Source organism: Leuciscus leuciscus (assembly GCF_965113295.1).
Source record: "Leuciscus leuciscus genome assembly, chromosome: 7".
In the NCBI taxonomy this organism is placed as follows: Eukaryota; Metazoa; Chordata; class Actinopteri; order Cypriniformes; family Leuciscidae; genus Leuciscus; species Leuciscus leuciscus.
This window is the reverse complement of record NC_138731.1, coordinates 41,132,838-41,152,546: the sequence shown is the minus strand read 5'-3', so window position 1 is coordinate 41,152,546 and position 19,709 is coordinate 41,132,838. Positions and strand designations below refer to the sequence as shown.

At 37.2% G+C, this 19,709-nt stretch overlaps 1 protein-coding gene and 1 long non-coding RNA gene across 3 annotated transcripts in view; one reads left to right on the top strand and one right to left on the bottom strand.

Annotated features, from left to right (window-relative positions):
* lrp2a (low density lipoprotein receptor-related protein 2a) overlaps positions 1 to 18,377 on the bottom strand; it is a 102,015-nt gene extending 83,638 nt beyond the window's left edge. The window contains exons 1-8 of one of the 2 annotated variants that reach the window (XM_082174585.1): positions 18,221 to 18,377; positions 5,859 to 5,972; positions 4,122 to 4,244; positions 3,732 to 3,848; positions 2,325 to 2,435; positions 768 to 881; positions 544 to 660; positions 295 to 438 (exon numbers count right to left, since the gene is read on the bottom strand). In XM_082174585.1, the coding sequence (XP_082030711.1) occupies positions 295 to 438; positions 544 to 660; positions 768 to 881; positions 2,325 to 2,435; positions 3,732 to 3,848; positions 4,122 to 4,244; positions 5,859 to 5,972; positions 18,221 to 18,317 (937 nt within the window). In that variant the 5' untranslated portion in view covers positions 18,318 to 18,377. The remainder of the gene's footprint in view (positions 1 to 294; positions 439 to 543; positions 661 to 767; positions 882 to 2,324; positions 2,436 to 3,731; positions 3,849 to 4,121; positions 4,245 to 5,858; positions 5,973 to 18,220) is intronic. The other variant, XM_082174586.1, reaches the window with a different exon arrangement.
* Positions 9,251 to 9,548, top strand: LOC309502449. The gene is made up of 2 exons (XR_014207291.1): positions 9,251 to 9,385; positions 9,429 to 9,548. It is a non-coding gene; the product is annotated as an uncharacterized lncRNA (long non-coding RNA).
* Positions 18,378 to 19,709: the final 1,332 nt, after the last annotated feature.

Sequence of the window (19,709 nt, the reverse complement as noted above, 5' to 3'; positions counted from 1 at the left end):
ATATAAATATTAGATCTGAAATAACTGAAAATAAGAACTGAAATAAAATAGGTTTTAAGATGAAGTAATAAAATGACTAAAACTAAAATAAAATCTACAGCTGAATATACAGGTAAAAACAAAAAGCACAAAAGGTACAAAGAGCACATAAAAAAAATGAATCGCAAGAAACAAAAACTGAAAATATAAAAATAAAAGCTGATTAAAAATATGAATACATACTATAATAGGTTAGTATATAGATAATACTAAAATAACTCAGCTAGTGTTACAGTGGCTTTAGTGGTAACTCACTGCAGTTGCGTCCAGCAGTGGTGTTGGTTTCGTCTTCTCCGTCGGGACAGTGTACCGTCCCGTCACAGAGGTGGTCAAGAGGGATGCAAACACTAGAAGAAGGACACGGCCATTCCCCTGGATAGCATTCACGCTGTACATTGTCTAAACACATCACATAAAACACAATTTCAGCCCATATTCATATCAAGAAAATGAAGCCTGGTTTTTGCAATAATTAGCATGCAGAGCAACATTTCAAAGGTTTACCGCAGCCTTTCTCATCCGCATTGTCCTCGCAGTCGTCCTCTCCATCACACAGCCAGACCTGATGAATGCAGCGGCCGCTGGGACAGGTGAAGTATGTTCCTCTGCAGGTCGGGTAGGCTGTAGATAGCACATACACAGGCTTTTCTAAGCTACTACTTTATGTTACCTTTTTACATTCTTTATGATTTAGATGTGGAAAAATATGCAAAATAAAATCTACGTACTGCAGTTCTGTTCATCACTTCTATCTCCACAATCATCATCATGGTCGCAGACGTATCCGCGAGGAATACACTCTCCGTTACTGCACTGAAACTGACCGCTGCTGCACCGCCGGGCTGAACACAACCAAGACACATCCATGACACAAAAGTTAAATATAGTTTAATACAGTGGGAAATAACTACACGAAAGTACATTTTTGCCATTGTTTATTCACCCTCATGTCGTATTCACCCAATATGTGCAGTATATTATGTATATTATGATTCATATGAAGTATATTATGTTTATTATGTATACATATGAAGTATATTATGATTCATATGAAGCCATACAATAGATCTGTGTGCGGTCAGCTCTAAATTTAAGCCTGTCAAATATCATTTGTCCCAGTTTTCAATTCACAAATGCCGCATTTGAACAAATTGCACCAGGTTTGATATCACTGATGGCAGATGTAATTGGTTTTCGAATGTCGCGGTGAATCACGACAATAAAAACAAGACTGCGAATGGGACAATCAGTGAACAATAACTTAAATTTGCTTTGTTCGTTTAAAAAAACAATCAAATGGCTTCATAAAAATTGAGAAGTTGCGCAAAAGTCACTGTTATTCATATTTTTTTATTATGCCTAGCATCTTTTTTGTGTTTCACAGAATCAGGGTTATTAACTAAAACTATTAAAAACATTTTTGTTAATTGAAATAGAGCTGAAATAAAAAAAAAGTTATATAAATATTAATTGAAATAAGTTTAAGTGGAAGCACTAAAACTACTAATTTAAAATAAACATTAACTAAAACTTAACTAATACCAAAATTGAAATAAAATAAAAATAACAGTAATATCAAAAAACGAATAAAAAAGTAAAAGAAAAAAAAAAGAAATTGAAATGTGAACTGAAAATATAAAAATTAGCGTGAATCAAAATATGAATAAAAACCATAATACTAAAATAACAGTGCACAGAACAAAATGAGAAAAATGTAAATATTATATATATGTGACCCTGGACCACAAAACCAGTCACAAGTCGCTTGAGTATATTTCTTTTATGCCAAAAATCATTAGGATATTAAGTAAAGATCATGTTCCATGAAGATATTTTGTAAATTTCCTACCGTAAATATAGAAAACATTTATTTTTGTGAGTGAATGCAGTGAGTAAATGTAAATGAACAACTTTAAAGGAGATTTTCTCAATGTTTCAATTGGTTTGCACCCTCAGATTCCAGATTTTCAAATAGTTGTAACCCGGCCAAATATTGTCCTATCCTAACAAACCATACATCAATGGAAAGCTTATTTATTCAGCTTTCAGATGATGTATAAATCTCAATTTCTGAAAACGGACCCATGTGACTGGTTTTGTGGTCCAGGGTCACATATTATATATATATATATATTTGCATTTTTCTCATTTAAATATATTTCTCACAAAACCAAATATTATAGCTGCAAAATCATGCAGTGTTAAATGTAGCGTAAACATTTTCCAGGCCATCCAGTAGATGACTGTGTCTATATATACGTGTCCTGCCAGGGAAAGATACTCACTGCAATTGGCCTCGTCTGATCCGTCTCGGCAGTTGAGCACCTGGTCACAGCGCTGGCTCCTGTTATAGCACGCACCGTTAGCACACCTCAGCTCCGAGCACTCTGGGTAGACTGAGAAATAGAGACTCTGTCCATCACTCAGTCATTCAATTAAATATAATCACTGTGTAATACAATCCAGCATCCACTGAGGAACGCCATACAGTGAGTGCTCTTAATGTACAGTACGAGCAAAGAATCAGCATAAAGCTAATGTGGAATCAAACATAAACCGTTATGTGTGTAGTAAGTCTGTTACAGTAAAGCAGTATGTGATAAGAGCTCAATGATGGCACAGAAACTGAACTGACACTTGCACTAATCCACAGAGGAATCTGCAATCAACTCTGACAAACAAGAAGCATATTGTGGCCATTTATGTCCATCAGCGAGACTCTTAATCTTACAAATTGATTAAAATGCCAAAGGAGCCTTTGAGGGAGGAGGAAACACACATACCTTGTGTATGTGTGTGAGTGTGTGTGTTTCCTCCCTCAAACAATATGTCATATATTCACACTATAAAGTTATATTCACACTATAAAATTAAGCATTATCATGAATTTTGAGATGTTTATGCACTTATTTTGATATTTAAGTGTCATTTGAGTAGTTTTGCTTCCTCCCTATTTTGGGACTTAGTGCATAAAAATTAGTGCATTATGAAAGCAAATTCATTAAATGCAATGCAACTTTGCATACCGAGTGGTATATATTGTTATTAAGCAGCATATACATGAAAATGATTAAATAAGAATCTTATATTTGTTCATTTCATGAAAAACTAGGTTTTTACTGTATTTTACTACTTGCTTTAACCATTTTGAATCTAATTGGCTGCGATGGTGTTTGGTTCAAAATGTCTGACAAAAAAGGTTTGGGGACAGCAAGGACGCATTCAATTCATCAAAACTTACAGTATACTTTTACATTGTTACAAAAGATTTCCATTTCAAATAAATGCTGCTATTTAGAACTTTCTATTCATTAAAGAATCAAGAAAGAAATGCATCACGGTTTCTACAAAAATATGATCAGTTGTTTTCAACATTGATAATAACAATGTTTCTTAAGCAGCAAATCATCATATTAGAATGATTTCTGAAGGATCATGTGACACTGAAGACTGGTGTAATGATGCTGAAAATTCAGCTTTGATCACAGGAATAAATTACATTTTAAAATATATTCACATAGAAAATAGTAATTTTAAATTGTAATGATATTTCACAATATTACTGTTTTAGCTGTATTTTTGATCAAATAAATGCAGCCTTGGTGAGCATAAGAGACTTTTTGGAAAACACTGTTGATATATTTAGCTATTTAGCTCTAATCCCATCACACACACGCCAGCAGAATACTTACTGCAGTTCCTCTCATCTGCTCCATCTAGGCAGTCAGGTACTCGGTCGCACCTGTATCCTCCCGGGATGCAGGCCCCGTTCGTACAGGTGAACTGTGAACCGGAGCACGTCCTGCCAGCTGCCAGCAAAGATCAAAGAGACATGATTATAATACGAGTGCGCTGGGTGGTCCTCGTCTTCACTAAAGTGGGATGCTCTCCCTACGACACATGCACGCTTTGCCTTTTGTTTCTCATACTGATGCCTGCACATCTGAGATATCGTGTTTCTCCGACATGACGGAAATTACATCCCGGTACATTACTGGGAGTCAATGGAGCTCTCAGCTCTGACGGACAGTCGTAATTGAAATGGAAGCAGAAAGTGAGGGAGAGAGATAAGGAGTACTCACGGCAGTGCTGCCTTTCATCGGAGCCATCCTCGCAATCCTCCTCATCATCGCACACCCAGTGCTGAGGAATGCACTCGCCGTCACTCAGGCACTGGAACTGAGCGCTCTCGCAGGTGGGCTGGGCTGGAAGAGCGCAATGAGACGGCATTGTTAATCAAGCTAGAGGAGATTTGAGCTGGCCTGCGCTAAGAAAGCTCATTTCAAATAGCTCAGAATTCCTTGACAGATTTCATAAATAGAGGAATGCAAGAACAGACATGGACAGAGAAATAAGCGTGCCAAGAAATTGACTTTTCTCATCATATTAATTGAACGTTTTCCTTATTTATTGGGCCAGAGTTGTTCGGAATAGCATACTATCTATACCATTTCTGAAGTATACAGTGTGTACACTTTGCATACTAGCAGATCAGATCAGATCTGGGCTGAATTTACTATACAACAACATAACGTGCTGCTTAACTAATATCGAACGACGCATCACTACTGGAGAAATTAACTAGCTAGTCACAATTGTTTCCCAAAACCATACACTGAAAAAAAATTGGGTGTGGCAAAAAATTTCACTCAAGAATTTGCTAGTAAACTTCTCAATTATTTACAAATAAATGGCGAGCAGCACATTGAATTAAAGTAGAAAGACTGAAACCGGTTCTTCTTGTGAGAAGTACTTCGAAAAATAATTTCTTATAGTGTAGTAACATCCGTCGCACATCAGTCGTTAATGACTTCATGCACAGGTGTTTAGTAATAACTTTAATTAAATTAATCGATTCAGTCTGATTATTATACTTAATTTACATGCAAAAGAAAGCTATTAATTTTTTTAATCACGTTGTAATTGCTGTACACTTTACTCCCGTACCATAGGCTATATATGCAGCTGTAACACATGTATAATCTGTATATTCTGTTTTGGTTTGGTTCTGTTTGCATGTGTTCCTTGTCATTATTAGTTGACCTAGGCTGTGTCTGAAATCTCCCCCTATACCCTTAAATAGGGCACTATTCGAGGGGGACAGCCATTTGTAGTGGTGTCTGAAACGTAATCGAGTGCACTCATTCAATCCCACAATGCACCGCAAAAAAACGCATCTGATTGTTTTGTACACAGACAAAACTACTAGTATACTATTATACTTGTATGTGACCTTTCAGTATGTATAGAATACCTATTAAATTTGCCAATTATATATATTGCATTGGGTATTGTGTCCCACATTGCAAAGACCCTAATTTGACCTTTTAACTTCTTAATGTTTAATGTTTTCTTCTGGACTGGATCTGTGACAGTCATCTGAGCAGATTTGTAGTGGTTCCATAGGTAGCAAGTTTATAGCAGAATTTATTTTATTTATTACTTTCAATTCTTGAATACATGGGCTAGAATGAATGTTTGAAAAGAGCGCTAACGCTACTGCCCACTTCCTGTGTGTGATTTTACATGCTTGACGACGTACTCTTATTTAACTTGTGAGAAACATGTTTTTAAAGCCCCAAAAAGTCTCTATAATTCATGTTTTATGACTGTACATAATTTATGTCAACAAATGTATGTGAAAAAATTTGTCAACAAAAACTATTCTAAAATCCCATTTTAAATTCCTGAGGGAACACATGGCTAATGCTAATTCTGTTCCGGGTTTATGGATTACAAACTAAACGGCTCTATTTCACACTTGTCACTCTTTATCAGCGTTCAGTGTGACCTTGTGATTGTCTGGAAGAGTTACTTACGGCAGCCAATTTCATCTGAGCTATCCGAGCAGTCGGTTGTCCCATCGCACCTCTGGCTTACTGGAATACAACGGCCCGTCCCACAGTGGAAAGACCCAACCTCACAACCTGAACCTACACAGAAAATAACAAGATACTGTGACGATCTGTTCTAAATGAATAAATATACACATAAATATTAACAACTTATATACAGTATATATATAAACAATATAAAAGTTGTTAATATATATTTTTTTTAAATCCTGAAGGGACGCTAGCTGATAGGCATAATTTCCCACATTAATTATACGTAACATTCATACCTGAGCTTTGCCCTATCATTGTGCCAGGTCTAAATGACAGATGCCTGAACCTTTTGCATCCATTAGCTTTTAAAAAGGGGAGAAAAACCCACATTCATCAATCAGGCCTACGGGCTTACTCAATGCCGACCAACAGATAGCAACCAAGGTTCTTGCACATAGACTTGGAAGATCTACTCCCACAGATCATAAAACCTGACCATGATGGGTCTGTGAAGTCCAGATAATGTAATGTAATAAGAAATAATGTAAACATTGCAGGAGTTACTACACAAGATAAGGTTCAAAGATCTCCCCCTACATGGACAATGCCCTTCTGTACATAAACCGGTCCAAAGACCTCTGACCGTTCTAGATGCACTCGTACAGTGCAAGATTGCATGATACATGCATGATCAATGTTGAGGATCCATGAGAACGCCTCTGAACATTCCTTGAATAATTAATTTAGATGCATCCTTGTCAACCATCTAAAAATGTATATTGTTTTCTTTATAACAATGATCATAGAAGACCTCGTCATCTTTTTTGAAGTGACTGTATTCTTTATATATTGTACTCTGCGTTTATATTTCTGAACTATACTTTATTAATTTTAAAATCTGCTATATTGTATTTGGTTTGCATAGGTTTAAATATTTATGTGTAACAAAATGAGACCCTAGTACGCTAAGTTATTATTATTCCTAAGTTTATTTATCAAGATTAAACATTTAAATTTAGTCTAAAAGAAAATTATATTCCCTGACATTCACAGAATGTACAAAGACGTAATTAAATATTAGATGCTATAATGCAAAATTACCATTTAATTTGAGTTTGAGAAATTAAAATGTTTCTTCTTAGCCAAAAGTTACACAATACTGCAAAAAAAACTTATTCTAAAACTAAATTCTTATTTTTGACTTGTTTTCCAGTATCTAAACATCCTTATAATAAAATACAATTACATTTAAGCAAAATTGTATAAGATATTAGAACTCATAATTTGTATTACCCCATTTGCAAACTGTTGCCTTTGGATTTGTCTTAAATAGACAATAATTTAGTGACCAAAAATAGCTCAAAACATAATCCTAATTCAAGATACATTCTCAGTAAACAAATATCACAATTTTGTTTCTGAGTATATCTTGTTTAAAGGATGTTTAAATACTCCTGTGAAATCAGCTAAATCAATGCATCACCCATTACCCCTCTGTGATTACTTCTGAAAAGCAGTGAGTGCACTTCACTAGTCAAGTGTGCATGGGGTTGTGTCATGCCATTGATGAAGCATTTAGACAACCGAATTGACAGCTAGCGGAGCCAAGCGTGCCAGTCGACGAGCAGGCACTAACTCTCCTTCATCTCAACCCTTCCTTTTGATCTCTCCCTGTGAGTGACATCTGAGGAGATAAGATACCACCCCTCTACCTTCCCCGACAGGCTCCAGGACATATCGACACCATCAGCATAGTTCAGCCGAGGAGCTCTCCGTCAGGGCCGTCGCTCGGACGAGCGGAATGTGGGATTCTGATTGTCTCTCGCTGACACTGATGAATGGTGCATGCTGTTCCTTGTCAGAAATGTAATTAGGATAAATATCGGTACCGGGTGGTACCGTAGCCCTTACACCCAAATTCCAAAAAGCAAAGGGAGATGCAAGGTGGAATGACGTGGTGAAGTGCTGGAGGGTTGGAGAGTGGGTGAGTGAGTATGTCTTATCACCAGTTACCTAAACACACACATACACACACAATCTGCTGGTCAAACGTATGTGATATTCCCAAAAAGAAGCTGCAGGAGTCAAATTCAGAAGTTCCTAGAACTTAAAATTAAATGCCCCATAATTATTTGATTGTTCCAATTCAACCAATGAAAAGGTCTACCAATAATTTCAGTTTTCATGCATAATGTTTTTGTCAAGCAAAACATTAAAAGGGTCAAAAAATCCAACATATCTTATTCTGCATGACCTCTGAGGGCAGGTTTAGTCATACTTAGGAACTTTAATAAACTTCCTATAATTTATCCTGCACTGTTTGTGCTACATCGGAATGATCCCTGAAACCAACTTTTTAAGATAAGGTGCTAAACCAACCTGATCTCATAGGAAAGTGTAAGTATTTTATGAAGTGAGGATTTCATACGAATCCGTATGATGTGAATCAGAGAGATGTGATTTTTAGAAAAAAGTAAGCATCCTACCCTAAACATATCTATAAGTAGATCGTGCAAAATGAGCAAATGAGCCACCAATATTCACTGAAATATAAAATAGTTACAAATTTCCATGGGATTGTGTCGTTAACACACACTGAAATCTAGATACCAAAATATCACAGATATTAGATTTGAGGGCTCTTTTGACTTGGGACACTAAGCAACCACATAGCAACACCTTAGCAACAACCCAGAACATTCCACAGTACCAGTTCATAGCAACATTTTAGCACCCGCCCAGAACATTCTGCATATAGCAAAACCCTGGTAATCATTAATTAATAAACCAATAATTTACCAACTGCAAAGCAACACTCTACCAACCACCCAGACCATCCTATAACTTACATAGCAACACCCTAGCAGCCGTCCAAAACATTCTACCAACTACGTGGAAGCGCCCCAAGCAACCACCAAAAACATACCAACTGCATAGCAACACTCTAGCAACCACCCAGAACATTCTAAAAATTGCATAGCAACACTTCAGCAACCCACCCAAAACATTCTATTGTAAGGCCATAGCAACCACCAAAAACACACTACCAGTTGTATAGCGAAAACCTGGCAACCACACAAAACATTTAACCAATTGAATTGCATACCAACGCCCTAGCAACCACCCTGAACATTCTACCAGTTGCATCGCAAAACCCTTGTAGACATCCATGACACCCTAGTATTGTGGCAGCAAGTTTTGTGTACATATATTTTAAATAAAACATCAAATAATCAAAAAAGAAAGCATAAAATGTTTTACACACACTTTAAATAATTCTATTATATTTCTTTATTATATTTCTCACAGGTCAGAGAACACACCTCATCACAGGTATATACTTCTCATTAAAATGAAAGCAATTAATAAAAAGAAATGCAGTGCAAATATTTTTTGTTTTTGATTATTAATATCCAAGGCATGGAAGCTTGTTTCCACCAAGGAATGAAAAAATGTAAAAGATAATTGTGAATTTTTATCTCACAATTCTGACTTTCTCACAATTTCTGAGAGAAAAGGTCATAATTGTGAGTATATATCACGCAATTCTGAGAAAAAAAGTCATAATTGTGAGTTTATATCATGCAATTCTATATATATTCTGACTGTAAAATCTATTTGCTGATCCTGCTATTCCATCACACTGCACTGACTCACAGTCCTAAACAATGAAAACGATCCGACGAACAAAAAGCTGCTTCAGATGAGTAAAGAAAGCATTTTGAACTGTGAAAATTACTCCAACCTCAATAAAAATGATCATGAACAAAAAGGTTTTTCATGTTCATTTTTCACGAAGCCTGGCTGTTTTGGATCGGTTGAAACAAGAATCTTATCTGACCTGATGCCTTTTAGGAAACTCATGTGACTCAGTCAAACACTCAGCCTGCCAATAGGAAACTGAGATCTGGGCTAAACTACATCATGAGGTCATCGTTGACATTTAGCCGGCCAGTAACCTTGCTAAAAATCTGAAGTAATGTGTTTAGACATCCGACTGACAAAAAATTAGTCTTACAGTGCAACAAAGTAATCTCTAAATGGATGGAGGAACAACTCCCTCTTGTTGTGAGACGTGGCAGGTTGGAAGTGTTTAAAGGAATAGTTCATCCAGAAATGCCATACAAAACCAGTTCACAGTAACAATGACTGTCAGGATCTGAAAAAGACAAATATTCAAAATTCTCTTGTCTTTTCTAAAAAATAAATAAATAAATAAATAAATAAATGTCCAAAAGGGTTTGCATTGAATACATATTGCTTTAATGTGCCGTGTGACAAACTTTGGTGCTTCTGTATGCAGGTAAAATATTGCTCTCAATAAATTCCTTTATTAATTTAGACCAAAAACATAATATCATAGTTGGTTCTGTGCCATTGCAAAACAAATGTTGTATTAGCAGAGCATTTATTATGTATGAGTCAGAAGTTTATCAGCCTCGTTCCCTGTGATGTACTCTTTAATAATGGATTTCGTCCTCTGCCAGAAGGCCACGGGGTCCTGCGCTTGAGCCGCGGCGCTAAAAGCTCAGCGAGGGCCTCATAGCGAGAGGTCTAGACCAAACACCACAGCAAACGCTTTTAAAGCATGCCAGCCAAATGGGCTTCCTTTTTAACTCCTTCGGCAGCCAATTGGGAAACGAGCCTTTTTCCTGCTCAGTTTACTAATGATAAAATTGCTGCTCTACTCGCTCAAAGGAACCCTTTGTTGGTAGGACATGATCCCGGAGGTTTCAGCAGCGTCTGTAACGCACAGGTAGACAATTGGCATATACAGGATCTGGGAGGTAAGACGCTCTTACTGACACCCGCTCGCAATAGAATTTTAAACATCAGCCATCGGCCGTTTCCGCAGACGCTGCCAGGATACGAGGGGAAAAGATGCATCACGTCAAGGTTCAAAAATAACACACAAACACAAAATACATTTTGAAAAAAAAAAAATTATTAAGGTTAACTAAAACAAAAAATCATTACAAAAAAAAAATTACTTGAAATAAACGTTAGCTGAAATAATATAAAATATATTTAAAAAATTTTTTTATCTTAGTTAAAGGAATAGTCATATTCAGTTCTGTCATGAATTACTCACCCTCATGTCGTTCATCTTCAAAACACAAATGAAGATCTTTTTGATGAAATCTGAGAGATTTCTGTTCCTCCATTGACAGCTACGCAACTACCACTTTGACGCTTCAGAAAGTGAACAGATTAAATTTAGGCTTTTATTCACATATAAACTTTCATCAACTCACACATCAGTTGTGGTGAATGGAAGCTAAAGCATGTTTACTTGACGTGCGAGAACCAATGAGGTTCATTCTCGTGTTACGCAGCACGTTTGAGCTTCAGCAAGAACCAATGAGGTTCATTCTCGTGTTACGCATCATGTTTGAGCTTCAGCAAGAACCAATGAGGTTCATTCTCGTGTTACGCATCATGTTTGAGCTTCAGCAAGAACCAATGAGGTTCATTCTCGTGTCACGCATCGTGTTTAAGCTTCAGCAAGAACCAATGAGGTTCATTCTCGTGTTACGCATCATGTTTGAGCTTCAGCAAGAACCAATGAGGTTCATTCTCGTGTTACGCATCACGTTTGAGCTTCAGCAAGAACCAATGAGGTTTGTTCTCATGCGTCAAGCATGGTCGGTTTCAGCTTCTGTTTATGTTCGCTGATCAAAGTTAATATGTGGATAAAATACTAAATTAAATCTAGTCATCATATAAAGCGATCGTGTCACTTCAGAAATTTTAGACTGAACCGCTCAATTCATATGGATGCGTTTTACGATTTCTCTATGAACGTTTTGAAGCGTCAGAGTGTCAGTTGTGATGCTGTCAATGGAGGGACAGAAAGCTCTCAGATTTGATCAAAAAGATCTTAATTTGTGTTTCGAAGATGAACTGAAAGTCTTACGGGTTTTGAACGACATGAGGGTGAATAATTAATGAAAATTAATTTTCATTTTTCATTTTTGGGTGAATTAAACGAAAAGAAAAATTTATAAAAACGATATAGACATATTAAAAAAAACTAAATGAATAAACAAAACTTTAACTAAAATTAATATTAAAACAAAATATAAAAATAAAATCTAATCCAAAATACTAAAAAACTATAATAGTATGTTAATGATTTTCTCTCTCAGATTAATTGTTTTCTCTCATTTTAACATTATGAATCAGCTATACATTAGCCAAACAGCTTTTAACAACCTTTGCCAAGAGCCGAAACCAATCCGCCGACAGCATCGTAAATAAAGCCTGCGTTTCCTGACAGTATCAGCAACTGGGAAAACCGACAGGTAAAGTGAACAGCGGCAGGCCTATCCTATTCCTGCACTCAAACAAAACCAAGCATTTAGCCCCGTAAGTTCCTGGGGTGTCTTTAAAAGGGTTTTATTTGGACGTCTTAACTAAGATTGCACGAATGACAACAGTTATGCGATTGTCCCCGGCTGGCCATTGTGAGGAGAGCGGCTTGTATTATGCAAATGCCGTCCTCCTGTTGATGGGTCTGAGCTTGTTTTTCCTTCCTTCATTAATGTCTTTGCTTACCCTGTTTTGTTCCGTTTTCTGTTTCCTTTTTTGCCCCCCTCCATCCCCGTCTCCTCTCTGGGCATGTCTTTTCTAATTAGCCAACTTAAACCCTCAGCAGGCAAGAATCCCCAAAACTATCTGAGGAGAAAAACAAGGACGCGCCAACGTCAGGCCACAAAGAGAGTGCGGTGGAGGAATTTTCATTAGAATGAAGCCTCCCAAAGGCTTAGACCCCACTGTGAGACCACAATGGCACAATGGCCTGGCTGGCGGGACTGCAGCCCCATAACTGAAAGTGTCAGCACGCCAAAAGGGCCGATGGAGACGGATAGCAGAATGGGGGAATACAGTAGAGCTTCCTGCGAGAAAGAAAGCCGAAAAGAGGCCCCCGGAGCCCATCCTCCTCCATTCTGCCATCCCTCTTTCCTTTAAAAAAAACTAAAGGCACTTGCCAGCCACTAGCCCCCCAAAACATCTCTTTCCAGTCCCGCGGGGGCCATGGGAGAGGTGCCGCTTCTTTCATCAATGCCGCCTTGTTTTGGGGGGCGGCTGGAGTGAATGCCTGCGCAGGAATGGCTGGCAAAGCCCAGTGCCAAGGCTGGCCGGCCATACCGTGGAGCAGAGTGCCGCAGCCCGTTTCATATGGAAATGGACGACGCTGAACGCAGTCAATTGCTTTACAACTGACTTTGGCTCGCAATCGTAGAGAAAGGACCTACTGGTTCGCGAAGGCGGCTTGGCATTGGCCGCAAGTGGAAAGGAGGCAAACATTGAGTCGGAGAGCCTATTAAACCAGTCAGATCAGCACCGCTGACTCCCGTTGGAAACTTTACAATGAATTAGCTGTATGTGAGACCGAAATATCATCCAAATTAATTGCACATTTTGAAATAATCAGCACTGGCAGTGGCAGATAACTGTGCGGCCCGACTGGCAATTCCAACAAATGTGTTGTTAGTTCCAAAATCTACAGGCAAACATGTCATAGTGTAAAAGAAAAATAGCATTTTTACAGCATTTATTCAGCTAATTTCTTGAATCTATAAATATACTTTTCATTGTTCGTTAATAGATGTTTAAAATGCATTAGCAAATGCAGAAATTAACATTAACCTAGATTAATAAATGTTATTGATGTTATAGTTAACTAAAACTAAAAGCATAAAGCATACTTGAAATAAAATAAAACATGAAGTGAAATAAAATATTTTTGGGGAAAAAAACTTGTTTTATTTTAGGTAGTTGCCAAGACAACATTTATCATTTAGTTGAAGAAGATGAAGTACTAAAATAACTAAAACTAAATAAACTAAAAACAATACAAAAAATCTAATAAAATTGACACTCAACAAAATTACTAAAACGTTAACTAAAATTAAAATCGTATTCAAAATATGAACATCTCGATGATACTAAAATACCACTGCATTTAGCTCGCAATTCTTAATGCATTAACTAATGTTAACGAATAACTTATTTTTTAGCTTATTTTTAACTTTAGATTTTTGGGTTAACTATTCCATTGGGGGTGGGGGTGGGGGGGGGGGGTTATATCACCATTTACTTTATCTGAACACAACATGAGCTGTTTTGAAAGACACTGTGGTCCAAAACAACATTATTATTATTATTTTTTATTATTTTTTTGAAGCATTGGAAGTTACTACAATGTTTTTGTAGAAGTTGGCTGGTTATATAGCCACTACCACTGGTTAACCCGCTGTTTTGATGATCCAATGATTGTTAATAGTTTAAAGAATGCTTGTGTGAACAATGGATGTGCATCCTGAAAGAGGATGTGTCAAGCCGAAACACACTGATCAACACTTTTAATGTTTTAATGATTTAGCCCAGTTTAGGCTTTTTATGCCTAACCACGTGAGTGCCTTGGAAATGGAAATGTTGTTGTTTCATCTGATTTTCACCTCTTATGTATTTAATGAGCACCACCAATGCATCTACAGCCCTGCAGCAATTTCATTGCATGAGCAAAAAACACTATGACATTTTTAAAAAAATATCCTCTTTTGCACAGTTCACAGAAGAAAGAAAACCAGACAAGTTTGGAATGACAAGAGGATGAGTAAATGATCACAGGCTCATCATTTCTGGGTGAACTTCTGTGTATGTCAACGCCAGTCAAACGCCAACACCAACACACAGGCGTCTCGTCTTTCTGATGGCACTGCGGCAGTGACTAATACGGCCACTGAGGGTGCTGTTTACTCTGAGAGGATTAGAAGTCTTCATTAGTGCCAACTGTGTTAACTTCTGTTCCTGTTTCTAATACAGCAGCCCTGTTGCTCAAGGACTTACACCGGAAAGGCCCAGACGCATGTGTGAGGTTTAAGGAGCACGTGCATAACAGGAAAAATGGGATTGCGGTATTTTCTCACAGTTCAAAATGCAGACGTCATCACTGTTTGTTTAGCTTGTTCACACATTCCTATAATAACCTATACACGCAGAAATGATCACCAAACATGCATCAAGAGGACGTGCCATTCTTTCTAGAACAATCAACAAAGACAATTTGAAAGCCGTGCTCCTTAGAAGACACATTTTAACAACCATAGCTGTAAACTTTAAGTATGTTTTAAGTTACATCCCATCAAGCAATAGCCGTCATTTCACAGTCTAGGTTAACTATAGACTCGATATAGTCCGGCTATGAGTAGCCCACTTTGAATGTGGTTACATTTTGTTTTGGGGAAAATAACTTGCGAGATGTATGATATTCCATCATGTCAGCAAAGTCAACAGTGATTACAAGGTGTTCGGTTTTATTTCTTTGTCATGTTCTATGCGTGTCTATTCTTGGGCTATGGTTTAGACGTCTATTACATTTTCACTGACTGCCCAAATTTAGCCTTGTTTTAGCCTAGACGCCATCACTGTGTTTGGACGGCTATTAGACGTCGTTTAAACGCAATATTGCTTGTTGGGTTTAAACAAGAAGAACCAGCTTATGTGACTTATGTTTTCAGAGTTGCAACAGTTACAGCACACTTTATAAGCAGCCTTCGATCTATACGTTTTCCATTCATTTAATTTGCTTCATAAGGATTTCAAAACATTCTTCAATAAAAAGTTCTAACCCTTGAACCAAACCAACCAGCTCTGAGATGAATTACAAAAAGTACATTTAATGTAAAGCAAAAAATATTTGAAAATCTACTTATCTCATGCAGAATTGCAAATGAAGTTATAAACTATGGTATAAAACACATAATAGTCGAGTCAAGTCAAATTTATATGCACAGCACTTTTTTTAACAATTGTTTTAAAGCTGTTTTCAGAAAATGTCTTCACGCCTTCGTCACATTTAACAGATGAGCTCGACGATAATATAGTTTACATTTTGCAACAGTATAAACTATCACGCAGCCGAGATTTGCAATATAGTATCTAGCGGTAATGAGTATTACTGGCTAATTAGTGCGGATAAAATACAACGTGACCAGTGTGATAATATAGTTGACATTCTGCAACGATATAAACAAGCAGCAAGGATTTGCAATAGTATCTACCAGTTTACATGAGTGTATGTATGCAAATAAATTTGGAAACACTTATATATATATTTATATACAGCTTTGCAATTATATAGTTACATTTTGCGACGATATAAACAATCACTAAGTCAAGATTTGCTATAGTTATATATTGCTTTATGTGAGTATACCGTATGTATGCGGATAAAGTAGGATATATATTTATATATCCAACTGTAAATATAGACCTGTGTGATAATATAGTTAACATTTTGCGACGATATAAGCAATCACACGGCCAATATTTGTTCTATATATATATATATATATATAGTAAATATTACTTTATGCGAGTACACTGTATGTTTGCAGATAAAGTTGGATGTAGGCGTACTATATATACAACTTTTAAAAAATTGCCAGGTGATAATATAGTTTACATTCTGCAACGATATAAAATATGTGGTTTATTGCAAAATAATTAAATATAGGAGTAGTTTAAAAGTATTTTAAGACATTATAATATTTCTCTTTGGAAGCTGTGAATGGGATTTTTTACTTCTGGAAACTACTGTTGCGGTTTATAAAAGAAGTCCAATACAAAAGTGATGCACTTTAAAGCTTGCTGACAGTCAGGTTCAGATAAGGTCCTCTCTGTCCAGCATCAAACTGATTTCCTCTCTCGAAATCCTGTTACCGATCATTCATGAGGCCCCTCACTGTTCCACGTCTGATTCAGCCTATTGAATGAGATATCATTGTTCGCTGATCTTTTGCTGATCTTTGGCATGACACTGGTGAATGTGACACTGAGAGAACTTGTCCAATTAATCATTGCAATCCAAAGATGGCTAATACGTGACTAATGATAGTAGCTTTTGAAAAAACAAGTTATGAAGCGCCAGCATCATCACATTTGCAGGCAATGAGTAACACACGGCTGTAAATAATAATTTATACAGAACGGTTTCGCAAGTTGGTTAATAAACACCATGAAATGAGGTGTCAAAACCGTTTAAATTGTGCCAACTCAAGGCTTTTTTAAAAAAAGAAGTCATCATGTTAAACAAGGCAATAAGTAACTACCTTTTTAAGACCTTTGACCCCTGGGTCTGAAACTGAGAGCCCGAGGAACCAACAGGAAGTGAAGCTCAGCGGATTAGAGAAAGTAACCTGTCCCCCTCCATCGAGACCCTTTTGGTCATTTCCTCCGAAACACATGCTGAATAAAGCTGGATTACAGGAACTCATTCCTGGCTCGCATTTCTGAGGAGATCAATCAAGGCTATGGCCACAAATTTAAGCCTGATTCATAGCAGTATGAATTCCCAAAAGACTGTGTGAGAAAATGCGATTTTGACACCTCGAGGTCACCATAAATTGAATTCAATCATCTGGTTTTAATGCAGCTCAACTTTTTTTGAATGCAAAACATCCTAATTCTCCCTATTAACGAAATTGGCAAATGAACACAGACAATCTACAGTGATTTAGGCTCGATGAAGTCATCCTAAGCTAATTTTCACTACAGAGTGTCGAAGCAAGCAATGGTCATCTTGAGCGGCAGCTGCAGAGTAATTAGTTGCTTGATTCACATAAGAAGCTTACATACGAAGGGTTGGGCAAAAAGAAAGCAGATTACAATCCGAGAAGCTCTAGCCATGCAACCACACATTTGCACCAGAGGAACCTGTTGGGCTGTCAACTGATTAACCAACTGCAATGCAGCAAAATGCACGGCTCAAACTCCACGTCCCTTCCACAGCAGACTGTTTTAGTCTTTAAGAAACAGGCCCGAGCGCTGAAATGTGTGTGAATTTGCTTTGTACCAGCAGCTTGGGGTCTGCTAGAGATTGTCTTCAAGTCACATGCTCGTCTCTGTTACCTAGCAACGCCAAAGCCCATGCAAAAGTTCTAAGAGAACCTCAAATCTGTCTGAGGGAGGCTTTGTGTGACTATTCCATTTGGAACTATTTAAAATAAAATAAAGAATGTACACTTCTGTCACGTATAGTGTTTGTTTTCACGATTCTGACTTTGCTTTGAGCGAAAAGCCGTTCATTCTAGTATGCATAAATAACAATGCAGTTAGATAACACCGTTATTCCCAGGAATAAATAAGCAGTTGTTTATTTCCTAACATACACTGAGAATCTAATTGCACATTTCCCCACTTGTAGGACAATTAAACCAGAACGAACACTTGTGATATTATGCGGAGTAACTTGCCCGTTATGTCTATTGTTAGAAATGATACGCACTAAATCATATCTAAAACAAATATGATACGAGACAAGTTAAATAAAAGTAGCAACGTACCTTGGCAATTGCAATGAAGAGCACATAAAGTTATAATGAGGAGTAGTTGTAGGTGCATCGTGACGCACGGTCCCGGCTGGTGTGTCCAGCCCCTCATGAAGCCGGACAGATGGAGCTCTTGGGACTGAGATGCAGTGAAGTGGCTCTTACTCACTTGTCCCGGGCTGATGAAAAAGGGCGTGCACATGACGCTCGCTCCCCCTCAGCTCGACCCACAGGATCAAATCCTTCACTGGCTCCCAGCAACCTGTTGAGCTCATTGACGAGCCTACATAATGTGTGGATTGCGAAACAGTCACAGTATGAGAAATATGTGGGTTCATTGACAAATAAAGCTTCATAAAGGTGTTTCTTTATAATCTTTTCAAAACTGATGCAATGCATATTTTTGAGTCATGAACAATGTGTTTAAACACAAAAAAAAAAAAAAAAAAATCTGTTTTTATGTCAGGCGGTACAACCTGTTACAGTGTAATTATAGCCTACTGAGAAATATTAACTAGCCTACATGTAGGCTACTTACTATGGGTTAGGGTAGGATTAGCGTTTGGTTTAGGGTTAGTTGCATGTAATTATGGCTAATTTATAGTTATTACTATAGTAAAAACATGTGTGTAACAATTAGTTAAATAAATAATAACAAACTCGCGCATTAACACAACACGCATGCGCACGTGTTCACGAGAGCACAGCGACGCATGCGTGTTGCGTGTTGGAGATAATAATGATAATAATAATGATTATTATTATTTTTATTATATAAGTGTACCCCAAACAAAGCACTCGCGACGCTTCATAAAACTGAAGTTAAACCACTGGAGTCACAAGGATTACTTTAATGATGTCTTTCTGGGTCTTGAAAGTGGTAGTTGCATAGCTGTCTAGCTGTCAATGAAGGGACATAAATCTCATCAAAAATACCATCATTTGTGTTCTGAAGATGAATGTCTTACAGGTTTGGAACGACATGAGGATGAGTAATTAAGCTGGTGATCAGCCACCTAATGACCAGCTTGCAACAGTTAATGACTTGCTTAAACCAGTTAGAAAACTAACTATGTTACAAAAGACAGCTACCATCTTAACCTGGATTCTCCAGAAAGGATAACAGGCATCAACCAACATTGGCAAAGGACATTAAAAAGAAGAAGAAGTGGTCTACCACTTCTTTAAACAATTCAATTTAGCTTTAATAATTAGAACAAGTTAACTTTGTTTTAATTCGTGCTTCTAATGTGTATTACTGCAACAGGATGAATTATTATTAATTATAATAATGCATAACCCCAAGATTGAGCACAAGTTCATGTTTTCAATAGGCTGAGTAGGTCATTTCAGCTTTGTAGCCAAGACTAAAATAATGCAGAACACTGTTTTAAATGTGTTACTTAAGGTCAGCAGGTTTCTATAGGGAGTCACTCAGTCAGGTCAAAGATCTCATGCTTGGCTAATAAGTGATTCTTTTGCGCCAAAGCTAAAGTAGTTGCAG